The sequence below is a fragment of the Neofelis nebulosa genome, chromosome 18, assembly GCF_028018385.1.
Source record: "Neofelis nebulosa isolate mNeoNeb1 chromosome 18, mNeoNeb1.pri, whole genome shotgun sequence".
NCBI lineage: Eukaryota > Metazoa > Chordata > Mammalia > Carnivora > Felidae > Neofelis > Neofelis nebulosa.
The window spans coordinates 24350265-24366111 of record NC_080799.1 but is presented as its reverse complement, the minus strand read 5'-3'; the positions used below and the strand labels follow the sequence as shown (position 1 = coordinate 24366111).

At 51.8% G+C, this 15847-nt stretch overlaps 1 protein-coding gene across 1 annotated transcript in view; it reads left to right on the top strand.

The window, feature by feature from the left end:
* Positions 1-2958: 2958 nt before the first annotated feature.
* HS3ST4 (heparan sulfate-glucosamine 3-sulfotransferase 4) overlaps positions 2959-15847 on the top strand; it is a 394090-nt gene continuing 381201 nt past the window's right edge. The window contains exon 1 of the mRNA XM_058711783.1: positions 2959-4211. Coding sequence (XP_058567766.1) covers positions 3478-4211 — 734 coding nt within the window. The 5' untranslated portion in view covers positions 2959-3477. The remainder of the gene's footprint in view (positions 4212-15847) is intronic.

Genomic DNA, 15847 nt, shown 5'->3' with positions numbered 1-15847 from the left:
AGAAGCTGAGGCCCAGAGAGGAGACATGACCTGTCCAAAAGCCACTTAAGCCAGCAAAGGACAGCTTTGCTTTAACTCTATCACCTGAGCATACAGCGGTGAAACGGAACCGCGCAAGGTGTATGTTGGGAGGGTAGGTACCCTTTGGTTTGGGGCGACTGGGAGTCACATGAAAGGTGGGAGGAGACCTTGAGTCCAAAGGGAAAGAGGTTGGAGCTTATTAATTAGGCAGTGAGAGGGAGGTTTTGAGCCATAGAGGGCATTAGCAGCAGAGCTATGATCGATTGACTCCTTATTGATCTGCTATTGATATCTGGACTGATTGGAAATGAGGCACCCTGGCGGCCTGGAGACCAGCTGGAGGAATATTGTAAAAACTCTGAGAAGCCTGAATGAGCATGGGTGTTGGCAGTGGAAACAGAAAAAAAAAAAAAAAAATTCTATCGAGTCTCCAGACCCATCAGGAATTGCTGAATGAAGTCTGAGTTCTCTCTATGTAGGTGGCTCCTACTTTTCATTACAGGTTTCACAGAAACTTGCTCCCAGAAAAAGCCTGGATCAGAAGCAGGAAAAAAATAGGCAACTGCCAAAATGAGAAGTCTATAGAACTCCTTTCCCCACAATCACCTCTTTTCTATCAGTTATGGGGCCTGACCCTTCACCAATGCCCTTTATTCCATTGAGAGTCTCTTATTCAAGTGTGACTATTTGGGGACAAGAGGCAGAAGGGACGCTGGCAGGTTTCCTCATTGGCAATGCCCAGGCAAGTAACAGAAAGGTGTGGGAAGGATCTGGGTGGACTCTGTGAAGAACAGGGCACACGTTTTCCGTAAAGTGGGCTTCTCAGCTCTGGTCGTGGGGCCCAAAGTTGCTGAGTCTCCTATTTCAACAGAAACCTCACACCCAGATTTTTGGGGGTGGGAGCAAGCCCTCAAGTTAAAAATATTGCAACCAGGGGCGTCTGGGTGGCTCAGTTGGTCAAGCGACCAACTCTTGATTTCGGCTCAGGTCATGATGTCACGGTCTCGTGAGTTCGAGCCCCACCTCGGGCTCTGTGCAGCCAGCTTAGAGCCTGTTTGGGATCCTCTCTCTCTCTCTGTCTCTCTCTCCGCCCCATCCCCACGCACAGTCTCTGTCTCTCTCAAAATAAATAAATAAAACTTAAAAAAAATTTAAAAATATTGCAGCCAGTTCACATTTCTTAATAGCACCGTGCTGGCCACATTCAGCTCTCAGTTTGTCACCTGGCAGGAAGGGGAGTGGATTAAATTTTCAAACCATTTGATCAAAACCTTTCCAAATTGAAAAGCGCATGTGTAGGAAAGCTACATACAGAGCAGGTTCACGTGGATGGCTGAGATAGCACACTGAGAAACTGGGCTCTAGGCACGGAGAGCCAGAGCCCTGGGCCCCGCGCTGGGCATCCTGGTACCTGGGCCTTGAAAGAGAGACGGGCCAGGGCAGTGGCAATATTCCCTGCGATCCGGGCCTCCTGGCTGACCACCCAGAACTGGGTTTGGACCGGAAACAGGGTTGGGCAAAGCTAGTGTTTCTCCGGGCTCCAGTCGGCCCCTTCCCATTAACATTACAGTAATGCAGTTGTGTGGTGTTTGAAAAAGCGTCCCTAGTTACAGGGAATGATTTACAAGACACCAGACTCTGCATTTCAGAGGTCTCCAGTGCACCATAAAAAATATATTATAAAAGAATAATCTTTATCTGAGCGAAAGCAGCAGTGAAGGAAACTCATGTCCAGCTGAGAGCAGCAGTGAGCTTTTGTTCACTCAGGGAAAAGTCCGTGTTCTTCATCGTACTTGATTAACATTTCCCCCCTCTTTGGCACTAGGTATCTAGTTAATATTTAGACATTATATACATTTTCTTTCAACTGTTGTTCCTATTATGCGATCAAACAAAACCGGAGATGCCAAGCACATCAGCCGGCCCTGGGAAAGCAGACCCACCAGGCACCCAGCGGCGGCTAGCACGGTAAACAGGACTCACCGGAGCCAGCGCCTGGGAGAGCCGGGCCCCGGGGGTGTGCGCGGCCAGCCCCCCCCTCCCCCGTCCCCAGGAAGCAGGGTTCCCTAGAGAGCCTCAGCTGATCCCGCTGCCTCTCCCTCCCATGCCGCCACCTCCCTGAGCAAAAGGCCGCGGGGAGCAGTGTCTAGTTTTGAATCTTCCAGAGCCTTCTGATGTTTACCATTCCCCCCAGGAGAGGGAGGTGAGGGATGGCAATCTCTCGGCAAAGAAAATATACTTAAAAAAAAATTCAGGGAGGCGATGCACACGGACACCCTGCAGCCTAACTTGTCTCTGCTCATTAGGCGTTCAGAGCGATGACGGGCTCAGTCTATCCCAGTCCAGGGAAATCGGAACTCCTTTAGCGCTAATGCCCCCCGCCCCAAGGGGCGCAGGTGTACGCGTCGTGAAGGGTGTCGGGGAGGGGACGGCCTCATCTTTGGGGGCAGAGGGCGCAGTCACCCAGTGGCGGGACAGAGGCGGAAGCTCTGGGGCTGGGAAACCTGGGGGTCTGTGTCAAAACTCCACCCAGAAGATGGGGAGGCTGGAAAGATGGAAGTTTGTGGGGGAAAACGGAGAAGAAATCACTGCCGGACCCCCGGCAGGAGGATATCCGGGGTGAGAGAAGGCGGGTCAGGGACGCGCCGAGCCGGCCTGGAGTCCCAGGGGAAGAGGGGAAGCGACAGCTCTCGGTCCTCGGGCCCCCAGCTCCCCGCTGCGCGGCTCCGGCGGCTGGCGCCGGTCTCCGTGTCCCTAAAAGTATCGGGAGAGGGATGGAGAGCGCCGCGTCCCAGGCTCCCCGGGGAGAGGGAGGCACGCGGGGCTGGGCGGGGCACGCCTCCAGTGCGCCGTGTGTCTGGGGGGGGGGCGCGATCTCCGCTCTCCCGGGCGCCCCAGCCCCAGCGCACGCCTGCGCTTCCGCGCCCCCCTCCGCAGGCGCGCGCGAGGCGCACTCCCCCTCCCTCGGCGGCGCGGGGCGCGCGCCCGGCCCCCCTCCTCCTCCCCTCCGCGCCTCTCCGCTCTCCCGGCAGAAAGTTAGCAGCGGGGAAGGAACTCGGGGCCGCAACAGCGCGCGGCGGCGGCGGCCGGGGCTGAAGCAGGAGCCGCGGCGGAGCCGGGGAAGCGGGGGCGCCGCAGACGGAGCAGGTGCGGCCGGCGGGTCCGCGCGCCCCCCTCGGTCCCCTTGCCGGCGGCTGAGGGGGGTGGTGGTGGTGGGGGGGCCGCCCGGACTCCGCGGGAAGAGTGGGGCGGGGGGGGGGGCCATGCGGCCGGGCTCCCCCCCGGCGCAGCGGGACAGCGGCCAGGGCCGGGGGCGCAGCGGCGTCGCTTCATGCAGCCGGGGCGGCTGGGCAGCGGCGGCGGCGGCGGCGGCGGCGGCGGCGGGGGCGGCGGCTGAAACCATGTCCGGGCAGCGCCGGGGGCCGCCGCCGCCGCCGCCGCGAGCCGGGAGCCGCGATGGCCCCGTGGCCCGCACCTCCTCCGCCTCCGCCTCCGCCTCCACCTCTCGCCGCGCCGCCGCCGCCCGGCGCCTCTGCTAAGGGCCCGCCGGCGCGCAAGCTGCTTTTTATGTGCACCTTGTCCCTGTCCGTCACCTACCTGTGCTACAGCCTCCTGGGCGGCTCGGGCTCCCTGCAGTTCCCCCTGGCGCTGCAGGAGCCGCCGGGCGCCGCCGCCGAGCCCCCGCCGAGCCCGCCGCCACCCTCTCTGCCGCCTCCCCCCGTGCGCCTCGGCGCCCCCTCGCAGCCGCCCGCGCCGCCGCCGCCGGACAACGCGAGCCGCGGGGAGCCGCCCGAGCCCCCCGAGCAGCCCGCCGCCCCCGGGGCCGACGGCTGGGGGCTGGCGAGCGGCGGCGGGGGCGCCCGCGACGCCTGGCTCCGGACCCCGCTGGCCCCCGGCGAGATGATCACGGCGCAGAGCGCGCTGCTGGAGAGGGAAGCGCAGGAGTCCAGCACCACAGACGAGGAGCTCGCAGGCCGGAGAGCGGCCAACGGGAGCAGCGAGAGGGGCGGCGCCGCCAGCACCCCCGACTACGGGGAGAAGAAGCTGCCACAGGCGCTCATCATCGGGGTCAAGAAAGGAGGGACCCGCGCGCTGCTGGAGGCGATCCGAGTACACCCGGACGTGCGGGCGGTGGGCGTAGAGCCGCACTTCTTCGACAGGAACTACGAGAAGGGGCTGGAGTGGTACAGGTAGGACCCTGGGCGCGGCGGGAGGGGGTGGACGCGCGGCGAGACCCGCAGGGCGAGCCGCCGCTTTTCCGGGCCCTCGGACACCCTGGCGCCGCGGTCCCGGGGGCCCTTGGCCCCAGCGAGGGCTCTGTCAAGCCCCGGCGGGGGCTGCTCTGGGGGAGCGGCGGCGAGGGGCTGGACGCCGGTCAAGGAGGACTCTATTTCAGGGCGAGGGGTGGAGGTGTCGCCTTGCCCTGCCCGCCTCGAGGCTCCTCGTCCGGGGAGGTGCCTTCCGAATCTGCCCAGCTCCGAGCCTGGGAATCCCCAGCCTTCGTGCCCGCGGGGTGTTTCCCAGCCCTGGCTCTGGCGGGGCTCTGCGCTTCCGTGTGTGGGGACGCCGGCGGGGCGGATGAAGCAGGGTAGCGAGATTGATCTAGGAGCTTTGAGATCCCCTGGAATGTCTCAGAATCGCCCTGAAACGCATTTGCGTGGCTGGAATCCAACTTTAGTATTTTCAGGTTAGAGCCCAGTGACCCGGGAACGGTTAAACAAGGTGATGCTGGCCAGTTCTGGCTTTCTAGTAAAGACGGAGGGTGCCCCCATCTCCAGAACTTTCTATCCACCCGCTGGGTAGGTTTTGCATTGGGAGCACCAGTTGGTGCCCTGTGAGTTTTTACGCCCCGTGCCCGTGCCCTTTCTGTAACCCGCGCCTCCTTCGCTACAGATTGGAGCTTCTGTCTTGTGAAATGTTCACCTCTCGCCTTTTCCACCCTCTGCCAGTGGGGAGAAAAAGGGAGAAGAGCGGAGTAGAAAGTTAGGTGCAGGTAACGTAAATTAATAATCCAGCTTTCTTGCCAGCCATAACATTGAACACGACACTGGTGTAGATGCTAAAATGCAAACCTCCTTTGCTTTTTTGGGGGTGTGTTTTTTCTTTGCTTCTTTCCTCTGGTTTTCTATCTCTCTGGAAAACAGATCTGGATGGCTGGCCCCATCTCGGCTGCATCTCAGTAATTAATTGCAATTGTCAAACAGAAACACAGGCTTTGTCAGCTAAAGTGATGTTATCATCTTAACGGAGCCAATAGGTAAAATACAAGGATTGTTTCCTGATAAGTCTCCTTCCTGTTGAAGAGCTGTGCTTTCCAAGTTTAAATTACAGCCTGGGAAAGTTTTAGAAATAGCTTAACTTAAAAAAAAAAAAAAGATAATAAATGGGTGTATTGTGATTGATTTCCTCCACTTTAAAAAACATGCCTTATGCTTTCAAAGCTTGAGAGAAGTACACTTAGGCATAAACATTCCAGCACATTAAACCGAAACAGCAAATGTGTCTGTTAATGTCTTGTCTGTTTCAACAGTGAGAACTAATTGCAATATTTTAGGAGGCTTCAAACAGCCCCTTCCTATCAAAACATAAAACAGCAAATGCCTAATTTAACTGGAAAATCAGTATTTATAACATCACAAGCCATGGCTTCCAGTTTGCGATTATAAATAAAAAGGTGTTAGAATGATTAGCGCAACAACAGCTAAATAGAGAGGGGGGATGATGTCTGGGAGGTCTGCGTTTGGTGGGTTTCGTTGGCTTGGTTGGTTTGGCTGGGGGGCATTCTGGTCTCTGCCGTGGGGTAGCTTCGGCCCTACGAGGGAAACGGTGGCTTTTTCCAATTCTAATTTTAAAGCTGTGTATCTCAGGAGAAGTGTCCAGTGCCGTTTCGGGGGAGAGAGAGGCATAAAGATCACATCTTTCCAACATGTGTTAGGGTTGCTTTGCAGCAGCTGGAAATAGAAAAGGGAGTGTTTTATTCAGACGACTTAAAGTTTGATGAAGGATTGCAGGGTGGAATGTGGGTCAGGAGGTCCCGTCCACGGGGCTGGGGGATTTTCTGAACGAGGAGCTAGGAGATGCCAGGTTTTCTTAATGTTCTTGCATACCGCGGCTGGGAGGAGAAGGCATGGAGACTGCTACGATATGGCTGTGGAAGGTACTATCCCAGCGCTGTGGTCCTCCCAGCCATCCCTGGTGTGGTGTTCGGGGCTGAGTGTGAATGTTTGGTACCCATCTGCAGAACTGTTCTACTGAAGACACGGGCAGATTCCCTTGATCCTCACTTGGGAGGACCATACGATTTCTCTGGGTGCCCCATCCTCTACCCCAGTGTCTCCCCCGTGGCAGATCCTTATAGTGCTTAGTGGTGCTGACTGCAAATGCCTGAGAAGCATCTCTGTAAGGCAGAGGGTATCGTTAGCCACCCCGACCTGGCTGCTAAGTCTTCTAGAAACCCCTTGGGGCCCCTGGGAGTGTGCCGGGGCTGCTTGGATACCTCTCCAGCCTCTCACCAGGGACAGCAGTGCTTGGAGGCTTGTTTGTGGGATTTTCAGAGGCTCTCTCTCTTCAGGCTCTTCTCTCTCTCTCTCCCTTGGAGGAAGAGGGATGACATCCTCATTATAATGTACAGGAGGAAAGAGTGGCATCAGGTCAGACCAGTAAGAGAAACCCTTCCTCTTGTGTCTCTGGTCCAACCGCACCTTTTTTTTTTTTTTTTTTTTTTACGTTTATTTATTTATTTTGAGAAAGACCGAGGCAGCGCGAGTGGGGGAGGGACGGAGAGAGGGAGAGGGAGGATCCCAAGCCGGCTCTGCACCTGTCATTGCAGAGCCCGATAGGGGGCTGGCATGCACGGAGCTTCGAGATCATGACCCGAGCGGAAACCAAGAGTCGGACAGTTGACCGGTCACGCTTGTTCCCCACCCGCGGCGTGGTCTGTGCAACATCTTCCTCTGCTTGCCAGATGAGAGGGCCACAGACCGATGGGAGGTTTTGATTCTCCCCGACTTGTTCTCTTTCCTTTTTCTTTGCTGTGCGCTTCCCCATAGGCTGCTAATTCTGCGAGTGTTTCTGGTGTTGGTTTTTTCAGCCAGAGGGAGAAGAACGTGGGGCAGGTGCTTGGGTGACACTGGTTTCGGGTTTTCCTCCCATCCCGGCTAAGCAGCCCTGGGAGTTTTATTTTCTCGGTGTCGCACCAGTCATGTCTAAATCCGGGTTTTGCTTTCTCCCGTTGCTGTTGATCTAATGTGATTTAAAAACACTTTTGAGATTAGGACATGTGCATCCGATTTCCGGGCAAGATAGACTAATGGATTAGGATGGGGGGGTGTTAAAAGCTGGGGAGAAGCAAGCCTCCCTTGGTGGATTGACACAGACCAGTGATTAACGAGTGGGGGGGGGGTAGACTCAACCCTCCGCTCCCCACCCCCCCAAACCAATAACGGAAAAAGGCAGAGCCACAATGCACCTTTCAGAATGGGCTGATCCAAGCTGTGTCTGGGCACAGACCTCATACTCCTCTAAGGGGCGGGACCTTGTGGCGGGCCGACCCAGCAGAACTCATCACGGTGACAGGGCTGCCTTGAGGTGCTGCCTCCCTTGTGGTTTACAGGCTGTACAGGGACCGTGTGACTCCAGGGCGACGGGAAGCGACCCTCCCTGGTTTCAGGCTGTCTTCGCTGCCAACAGTTAATACGCTCAGCCCCCCGGCTGGGGAAAATCACTCAGGAAGACGGTTCCCGTGGCCTGGCTCCTGCTACCCAGAGGAACGTGGTCACAGCAGCACTGTGTGCACGTGGAATCTGGAGAGAGAACGAGGGAGGACGCCAGAAAGGCTCTGGCGTTTATGGAATACCTGTGACTTAACATTGGCTGGCGCTGTGTAGATGTCCTATCGCATCTGAGCGTAACGGTGAGGGCTGTGAACTTACAGGTGGCTCCTGGACCAATGCCTTGCCCAGGATTGCTCAGCTGGTCCGTGGTTGAGCTGCCCACATCTGTCCAATCTCACGGTGCTGCTTTCTTCCCGCCCCACGTAAAATACTACCTTCTTACGTTTAACAAACATGCGATGATACTTAGCACATACCTGGTACTGTTTTGGGGTAAAGCGGTGAGTAAGCATTCAGTGCTCCTGAAACTGACAAAGTTTGGTGGTGGGGAGGGGAGACAGCAAACAGCCGTCCTTTTCACATTTTTAATGCGGCTACTAGAGAATTCAAAACGACACTCGTGACTCAGGTTATATTTCCACCGGGCAGGGCGGCTAGTGGAGCAGTGCTTTTTAAACTTCAAGTGGGTATGGATCACCTGGGATGCTGTTAACATACGCGATTCTGATTCAGCGGGTCTAAGGAGGGGCCTGAGAGCCTGCATTTCTAACTTCTGATCTCTGGATCTCACTTTGAGTAGTAGAGGTCTAGAGGGAAATTGGTGTGTGTGCATGTATGCACGCCTGTGTTACGTTAGATCAGATGGCTGGGGAAAACTTCTCTGTGAGGGTGATGCAAACGAAGTGAAAGAGTTAAGATCCTGTCACGTAAAGATCTGGGTAAAGAGGTTTCCAATGGGGGCTGGGGGAGAGCAGGTGCAAAGGCCCTGAGGTGGAATCAAGCCTTGTGGCTTTATACAGTGTTCTTTCATTATTCCCAAAGCACAGCGTTTGTAGATGGACAAAACTGGGTTCAAAATGTGGTTTTACAACCTACTGGTTGGATAATTTTTGGAGAGATGGTTGATTTGACATCACTCAGTTTCAGTTTGTTTATCTGGGAATAATTCCTTCCTTGCAGGGTTGTTGGGAGGAATAAATGAAGTAATAAAGGTGAGTGTATTTTCTGAAAAAATGAGTATTCTAGAGCAGAAATCCAAATGGACCCAACTATGGTTTTTTTTTGTTTTTTGTTTTTTGTTTTTTTAATTTCTCAAATCATTTTGGTCTCATATACTTTACTTTTGATCACAGCTGTCCTAATATTGACAGATGAGTCTCTTAGTGGGGATGTTTTTGGGAAAAGTCTGATAATGATTGGTTGGCTTTGCAATCTACAGCTGCTTGACCTTTTCAGCCACGGGTCACCAACTCAGATACCCAGTGAAATAGACCAGGCGGGGAGAAACTTGGGGCTTGTGCTCTGTCTACAGGTCACGGCTACTGCTCTCTGATCCAGCTACCCCCTTCCACGTGCAGATATCACCACATCCTCCGCTTGGTAAGAGAAGGGCTTTGATGTGAAAGCTCTTGGTTTTTAGCATTGGCAAACAGATGAAAATTTCTTAAAAGCGTTGTGTGGGCCAGCCCTGTGGGACAAACAAAACACGTCTGTGGGCTGGATACGCTACCAGTTTGCGACCTCTGGTTTAAACTCGTTTCGGAACTGGCATACCCATACCCTTGGCAGTTGCCAGAATTGTGGCTTCCATGTGCTACATCAGTGTAGATTTTCCGCCCCTTTTCAGATTTTGCAACAGCAAGGGGGAAATACCTCCCAGATATATTGCAACAATAACAAAAGGAACGGGATATAAACAGGAACATTGAGGCGGAGGAAGGCAGGTCACAAATAAATTTCTCTTTTGTTTCCAGTGAGCGTTTTCTTGAAGGCGGGACAACTCTTCAGTTGTTCCCTCATTAATCAGGAGTGCCGGTATGTGATCCGTATAGATGAACTGCACCTATAAAATAGATTCCGGTCAGGTGGGTTCAGTAAGACGTGAGAGATGGAATAATTGGGTTCTAGCTTTTGCTTTGCCATGTTGCTAGTTCTGTTGGATCTCAGGTTACTTTGTTAATTTCTTAAAAAAATTTTTTTTTCCGTTTTTTTAGATGAGACTATATTGTCTCCATAGGGTCCATCCACGGAAATATGTTGGTCCTAGAACCGACTTCTGTGTTAGACTTTTTGGAGGGAGGAAGCCAGTAGGGTAGAAGCAACATTTTTCAGAGCATGTTTTTATATCCGTCTCTGAGTCAGAAGCCACGGCGTCTTCCTCCTGTGATCACCAAGCCTCAATTACTTCATCTGTAGAATGGGCACAATATTACTTGCAAAAGGGGTTATGTGATGATAAAACGAAAGCAATTGTGATGTAGGAAATTTCGCTCCCCCCTTCTTTCCTGTCTTGCTCTCTCCCTTTCCCTGTGCCATTCTTCCTTTTCCTGCATTTCTTTTCTTTTTTTCTTGCCCGTAAGTACTAAAGGTCCTAAAGAGAAAGCTGTAATGCATTTTTCATTTGAATATAGCCTTTTATTTCAAGATTATGTCTGAATGAGGGATTTCAAGCCCTGAAGCAGCTCTTAAGTAGCTCTCTAGAGAATAATCAAAACCAGATTCCAGAATTTGGTCTATTGTAACTTGAGCTGAAGGAGGAGAAGAGTCTAATTTCACGAAGTAACCACCGCCAGAATCCTTCACCAAGGGGACGGTGTAGGGAAATGGGCCGGCACTCCGGGCTTGTGCGCTGACGTTTTCTTGAACCTACAGGAGAAGTGATGCTGCTTGGCCTGGAAAGCTACAGAGACATCTAGAGTGCCAAGGGCGTGCTTGCCTTCAGTTTTTCTGCAGAACTGAAAGCATTTGAGAATGCAGGACTGTTCTAGAAGGCCCCGCCAAACACCCTGGCTTGAGATTTGGCTCCTTTCCCTGGTGGTCTCCAACTGTGATGACACGATTTATTTCTTTTTCTTTCTCTTTTTGTTGACCGCACCAGTCATTTTCACTTTTAAACTGAGTCAGGAGAGAGGCCTTGAGATTTTAGGTGGATGAGAGATGGCTGGGGTTGTATGGTAAGAAGTTTTAAAGGTTTTGGTTTTGCATAATGGATGATATCTCTGGAACTGATTGAACCACCGCCCTGTTAAAGTAATCTCTTGATTCCATTGGTTTCTGCGGTTTAACAAGCTCCCTCTATAACTGTCTGGGGAATTTCAGTCTGAAATTATAATTCACTAAGGGAGCCTTTCAGCCCATCTTGCCATTAATTAAAAGCAGGCGGTTGAATGTTTGTGTTTTAATACTCAGTAGTTAGGATTCCTCACTTTAATTTTTTTTTCAACCTTTATTTAAGAATGTACAAGGCATATTCATGGGGAAACAAAGCAACGCATGAATTAGACAATGTTTTTTTTGGTTGCAAGTAATAGAAATTGAAGTTAAGCTACAGAAAAGATAATTTACTGGCTTATGTAATTAGGAAATCTAGGGGATAATGACTTCAGGTAGAGCTGGATCCAGGGGCTCAAATGATATCACTAGGTCTCTGTCTCTTTCCATTTTAAAAAAATTTTTAAAAAATACATATTTTTTAATTTTTAAAAATGTTTATGCATTTTTTGAGAGAGGGCCTGAGCATGAATGAGGGAGTGGCAGAGAGAGAGAGAGAGAGGGAGACACAGAATCCAAAGCAGGCTCCAGGCTCTGAGTGGTCAGCACAGAGCCCAAGGCGGGGCTCAAACCCATGAACTGTGAGATTGTGACCTGAGCTGAAGTCTGATGCTCGTCTGACTGAGCCACCCAGGTGCTCCTCCATTCTTTTTTTAAATTTTTTTATTAAAAATTTTTTTTTCGCATTTATTTTTGAGAGACAGAGAATGAGTAGGGGAGGGGCAGAGAGAGAGGAAGACACAGAATCAGAAGCAGGCTCCAGGCTCTGAGCTGTCAGCACAGAGGCCGATGTGGGGCTTGAACCCATGAACCGTGAGATCACAACCTGAGCTGAATTTGGATGCTCATCTGACTGAGCCACCCAGGCGCCCCTCCATTCTTTTTTTTTCTTAATTAATTTATTTTTGATAGAGACAGAGAAAGCATGTGAGCTGGAGAGGGGCAGAGAGAGAGGGAGACAGAGGCTCCAAGGTGGGCTCTGTGCTTAGAGCAGAGAGCCCGATGTGGGGCTTTGAACTCTCGAACCACGAGATCATGACCTGAGCCAAAGTCGGACGCTTAAACGTTTCAGCCACCCAGGCGCCCCCTGTCTCTTTCCGCTCTTTGCCATGGTTTTCTCTGCCTTGCTTTATTCTCAGATAGGTCATCTCACCGTATTTTAGGTAAGTAGGTAAGCAGCAACCCCAGACAAATATATTTTATGTTTATCAATTCTTTTGGAAGTCATTTTTCTTAGGAGCTTCTGTAAGAGATTCCTGGAGATTCCTCTGGTCCAGGTCGGGTGATGAGCCCGCTCCTGCAGCAGTCCGGGTGCCATACTCCAATCAGGCCCGGGTGATGTGGTCACTCTTTTAGGTTGGGGTAGTGGTGGGGGCAGGGAAACAGAGTTAGTCTCACTGAAACTAGGGGATAGTCTCCCCCTAAGGACCAGGTGTTCAAAGGTTCTGTTGCTCGAAGTGGGGGCCAGTTAAACCACATGTTTGTTAAACGTACGAAGAATCCAGTCTGGGACAGTGAGTTCGAGCCCCGCGTTGGGCTCTGTGCTGACAGCACGGAGCCTGCTTGGGATTCTCTGTCCCTGCCTCTCTCTCTTTCTGTCCCTCCCTGGCTCTCTCCCCTTCAAAATAAATAAATAAACTTAAAAATTTTTAAATAAAAAAAGAAAGAGGTACGAAGGGTTAGTCTGGGGAGGTCCAGTGTTATTTTTATTTTAGTTATTCATTCATTTGTTTACTATTTAAACATGTACTGATTGTCAGCTATGTGCTGAGGTCAGACATGAATCAGTCATGACCAGTGGTCTGCAGGAGCTTAGAGAATGGGGAAATGGACAAGTAAATGATTATACTCCAAGGTAAGGAAAGCTCGGGCCAAGTGGGGTTTATTCCAGGAGTAGAAGGATGGTTCGATCTTAGGCAATCAAACTATGTGATCTGCTCTTTTTTTTTTTTAATTTTTAAAATGTTTTTTTATTTATTTTTGAGACAGAGAGAGAGACAGAGCATGAGCAGAGAGAGGGAGACACAGAATCCGAAGCAGGCTCCAGGCTCTGAGCTGTCAGCACAGAGCCCGACGCGGGGCTCGAAGTCATAAACTGTGAGATCATGACCTGAGCTGAAGTCGGACGCTTAGCCGACTGAGCCACCAAGGTGCCCCTATGTGATCTGCTCTTACCATGAGCAAATGAGAACGATCCCGTGGTTCACCTTATGGCTGCCCAAAATACAGCTGATAATGTTAAATATTTATTCCTGGTGTGTAGAACACCAGCTAATAGGATCTTCCCTGAAACCAACGTCATCTTTAATGATGTAACGCTAAAAACATTCCCACTAAATTCCGAACAAGGCCAGAACGCCCGTGCCCGTAACAATCACTGTTATTTACCTTTGTTCAGGAATTTGATAAGATAATGCACTTGGATGAGAAACAGAACGAGAAAGGGGGAGGTAGAATTTTCCCCTTGGCCCCCAGTTTCATCTTTTAATGGAAAACCCAAGATAACTAGTCCATCCCTGAATCTATTAGGAACAACGATGGGATTCATCAAGGGGATCGGTAAGAAAATTACTATGCAAAACCTAGAGTTTTCCTATATGCCTACGCCAACCGTGTTGAGAGTATAAGGAGAGAAAATACTCTATTTCTAGAAGCGACCAAAGAAATGAAACAACTAGGAATACATTTAGCAAAAGTTGTACGAACAAAATTCTATTACTTCACCAAGGGGCATCAGAGAGGAGAGGACTTGTTTCTCTAGGATGGGATGTCTTTTTTCTTCCATCCGCTCCCCCCTCCTCCCCTCCCCTTCTCCCTCCTCTTCTTCCCCCTCTCCTTCTTTTTTATTGGGATTCCAGAGATGGTCTTCCCTGTACGGGACGGTAGAACTGCCAGGTGGAGGTCAGGCATGTTCGAAAGTCGTCTGAGGATATTGTTTCTCTGAACGTGGCCCAAATGTTGGACTTCGTATCTAGGATTCCCTTACTTTGCACGTTCTGTAGGACCAAGAAGAGGGTGGAAAACCAACTGTGACCGTTCAGACTTACACGTCGAGTAACAATTCCTTGCTGGGGCAGCTGGCGGCCTTACATCCCCAATTCAAGGGTGGTCTGGCCGTGCCAAGGTGTGGATTAACGTTCCGTCGGGTGTGAATTAGTAAATGCAGATCCACGAGGCGAAACACAAAGTCGGGGATTAGTAATGGTTATTTTCAGTGGAACAGGGAGATGAAGGTTTGGGGCAGGGGTGGGGGGTGACTGTTGCGTCGTGGTTGTGTCCGCTCTTCTCCAAGCACTGGCTTCGTGCAGGTGGAACCTTGGGACGGGGTCCTGTCATCACCGGTGTTGCCCACGGGAGTGAACTAATGCCCAAACAGGGCAAGTCCTTGGCCCGGGACACTGGAGCTGGGCTTCAGACCCAAGGCTTTGGCCCCAAACACATGGCATCTTCTCTTACTTGTCTCGAAGCTCTTGTCCCCTGGAAGGGTTGTCTTTCCAGCCGTGTGGGAGTGAGACCTAATTACACACCTTTCTCTGCCAGACACTCTTGGTTTCCACGCGCAGATGGACTAACTGACGTGCAGGACGGGCTGGGTGGGGGATCTGCTCCCAACAACAGACTGGCAGTGACCTCCTTCCTGCCGTGGGCCCTCGCTCGTTCCTGCTTGAGGGATGGGTTTTTTTTTTTAAGTTTTATTTATTTATTTTGAGAGACAGAGAGCACACGCTCGCAGGGGAGGGGCAGAGAGAGAGGGAAAGAGAGAGAATCCCAAGCAGGCTCTGCGCTGTCAGCTTGGAGCCCAACACGGGGCTCGAACTCATGAACCGTGAGTTTGTGACCTGAGTTGAAACCAAGAGCTGGACTCTTAATGGACTGAGCCACCCCCGGGGGCCTCTTAAGTGGCTTCTCCCCCCCCCCCCCCCCCCCCCCGCCCCGTTCCCTCCTCCTGGAATACTCTGCCCCTAGACTTTTTTTTTTTTTTTTAATTTTTTTTTTTCAACGTTTTTTATTTATTTTTGGGACAGAGAGAGACAGAGCATGAACGGGGGAGGGGCAGAGAGAGAGAGGGAGACACAGAATCGGAAACAGGCTCCAGGCTCCGAGCCATCAGCCCAGAGCCTGACGCGGGGCTCGAACTCACGGACCACGAGATCGTGACCTGGCTGAAGTCGGACGCTTAACCGACTGCGCCACCCAGGCGCCCCATGCCCCTAGACTTTAAACTACCTGTGTCCGATCATCCTTCAGACGTTGGCTTAAATTCCCTCTCCTCCTCAAAACGACATTTCCCAGCTATCTAGTTTTTTTTTAAAAACCTGCTTCTGTGTCTGAGCTTGTCCGATGTTTTATTCTTCACAGCATGTATGACCCTCCCAGATCACCCGAATTAACGCATTTCGCTCTTTCTGGAAGGAGAACTACAAGGGCCCAGGGGTCCTGTCCATTGTTCATGTGCCAGCACCCAGAGCTGTGCCTGGCACACAGTAGGCGCTCCATAGTGGCGGCTGATGAAGCACAGATCTTGAATCAGTGAACCAGTGAATACAAGGAGTGCCTTCCGTGCGCTAAGTTTTCTTGCAAAACTTCAGGCTTCTGGAAAGAAATAACACATTTCTTGGGAACTCTGGCTAAGAATTGTTCTAGGCTCTTTAGCGATGCTATTTTTGCAAAGCCTATTTTTGGGTGCAAGAAAGAGAAACCCACTCAACCCAGCTGTGTGGGCTAGACAGTCTCCCCAAAAGGTTCCCTACAGCTCACAACATTGTCTCCTCTGGTCCCCACAGCAGCCTCACAAAAGAGGCACTTTCTTACCCCACTTGTACATAGAGAGTCCGACGTTCAGAAGGGCCCGTGACAGTGCCGCGGTCACACAGGTGGGTTGTCTCAAGGCAGGTGTCTTTTCACTGTAACACGTGGCCTTTGGAGGTGTCACCGACAGCGTC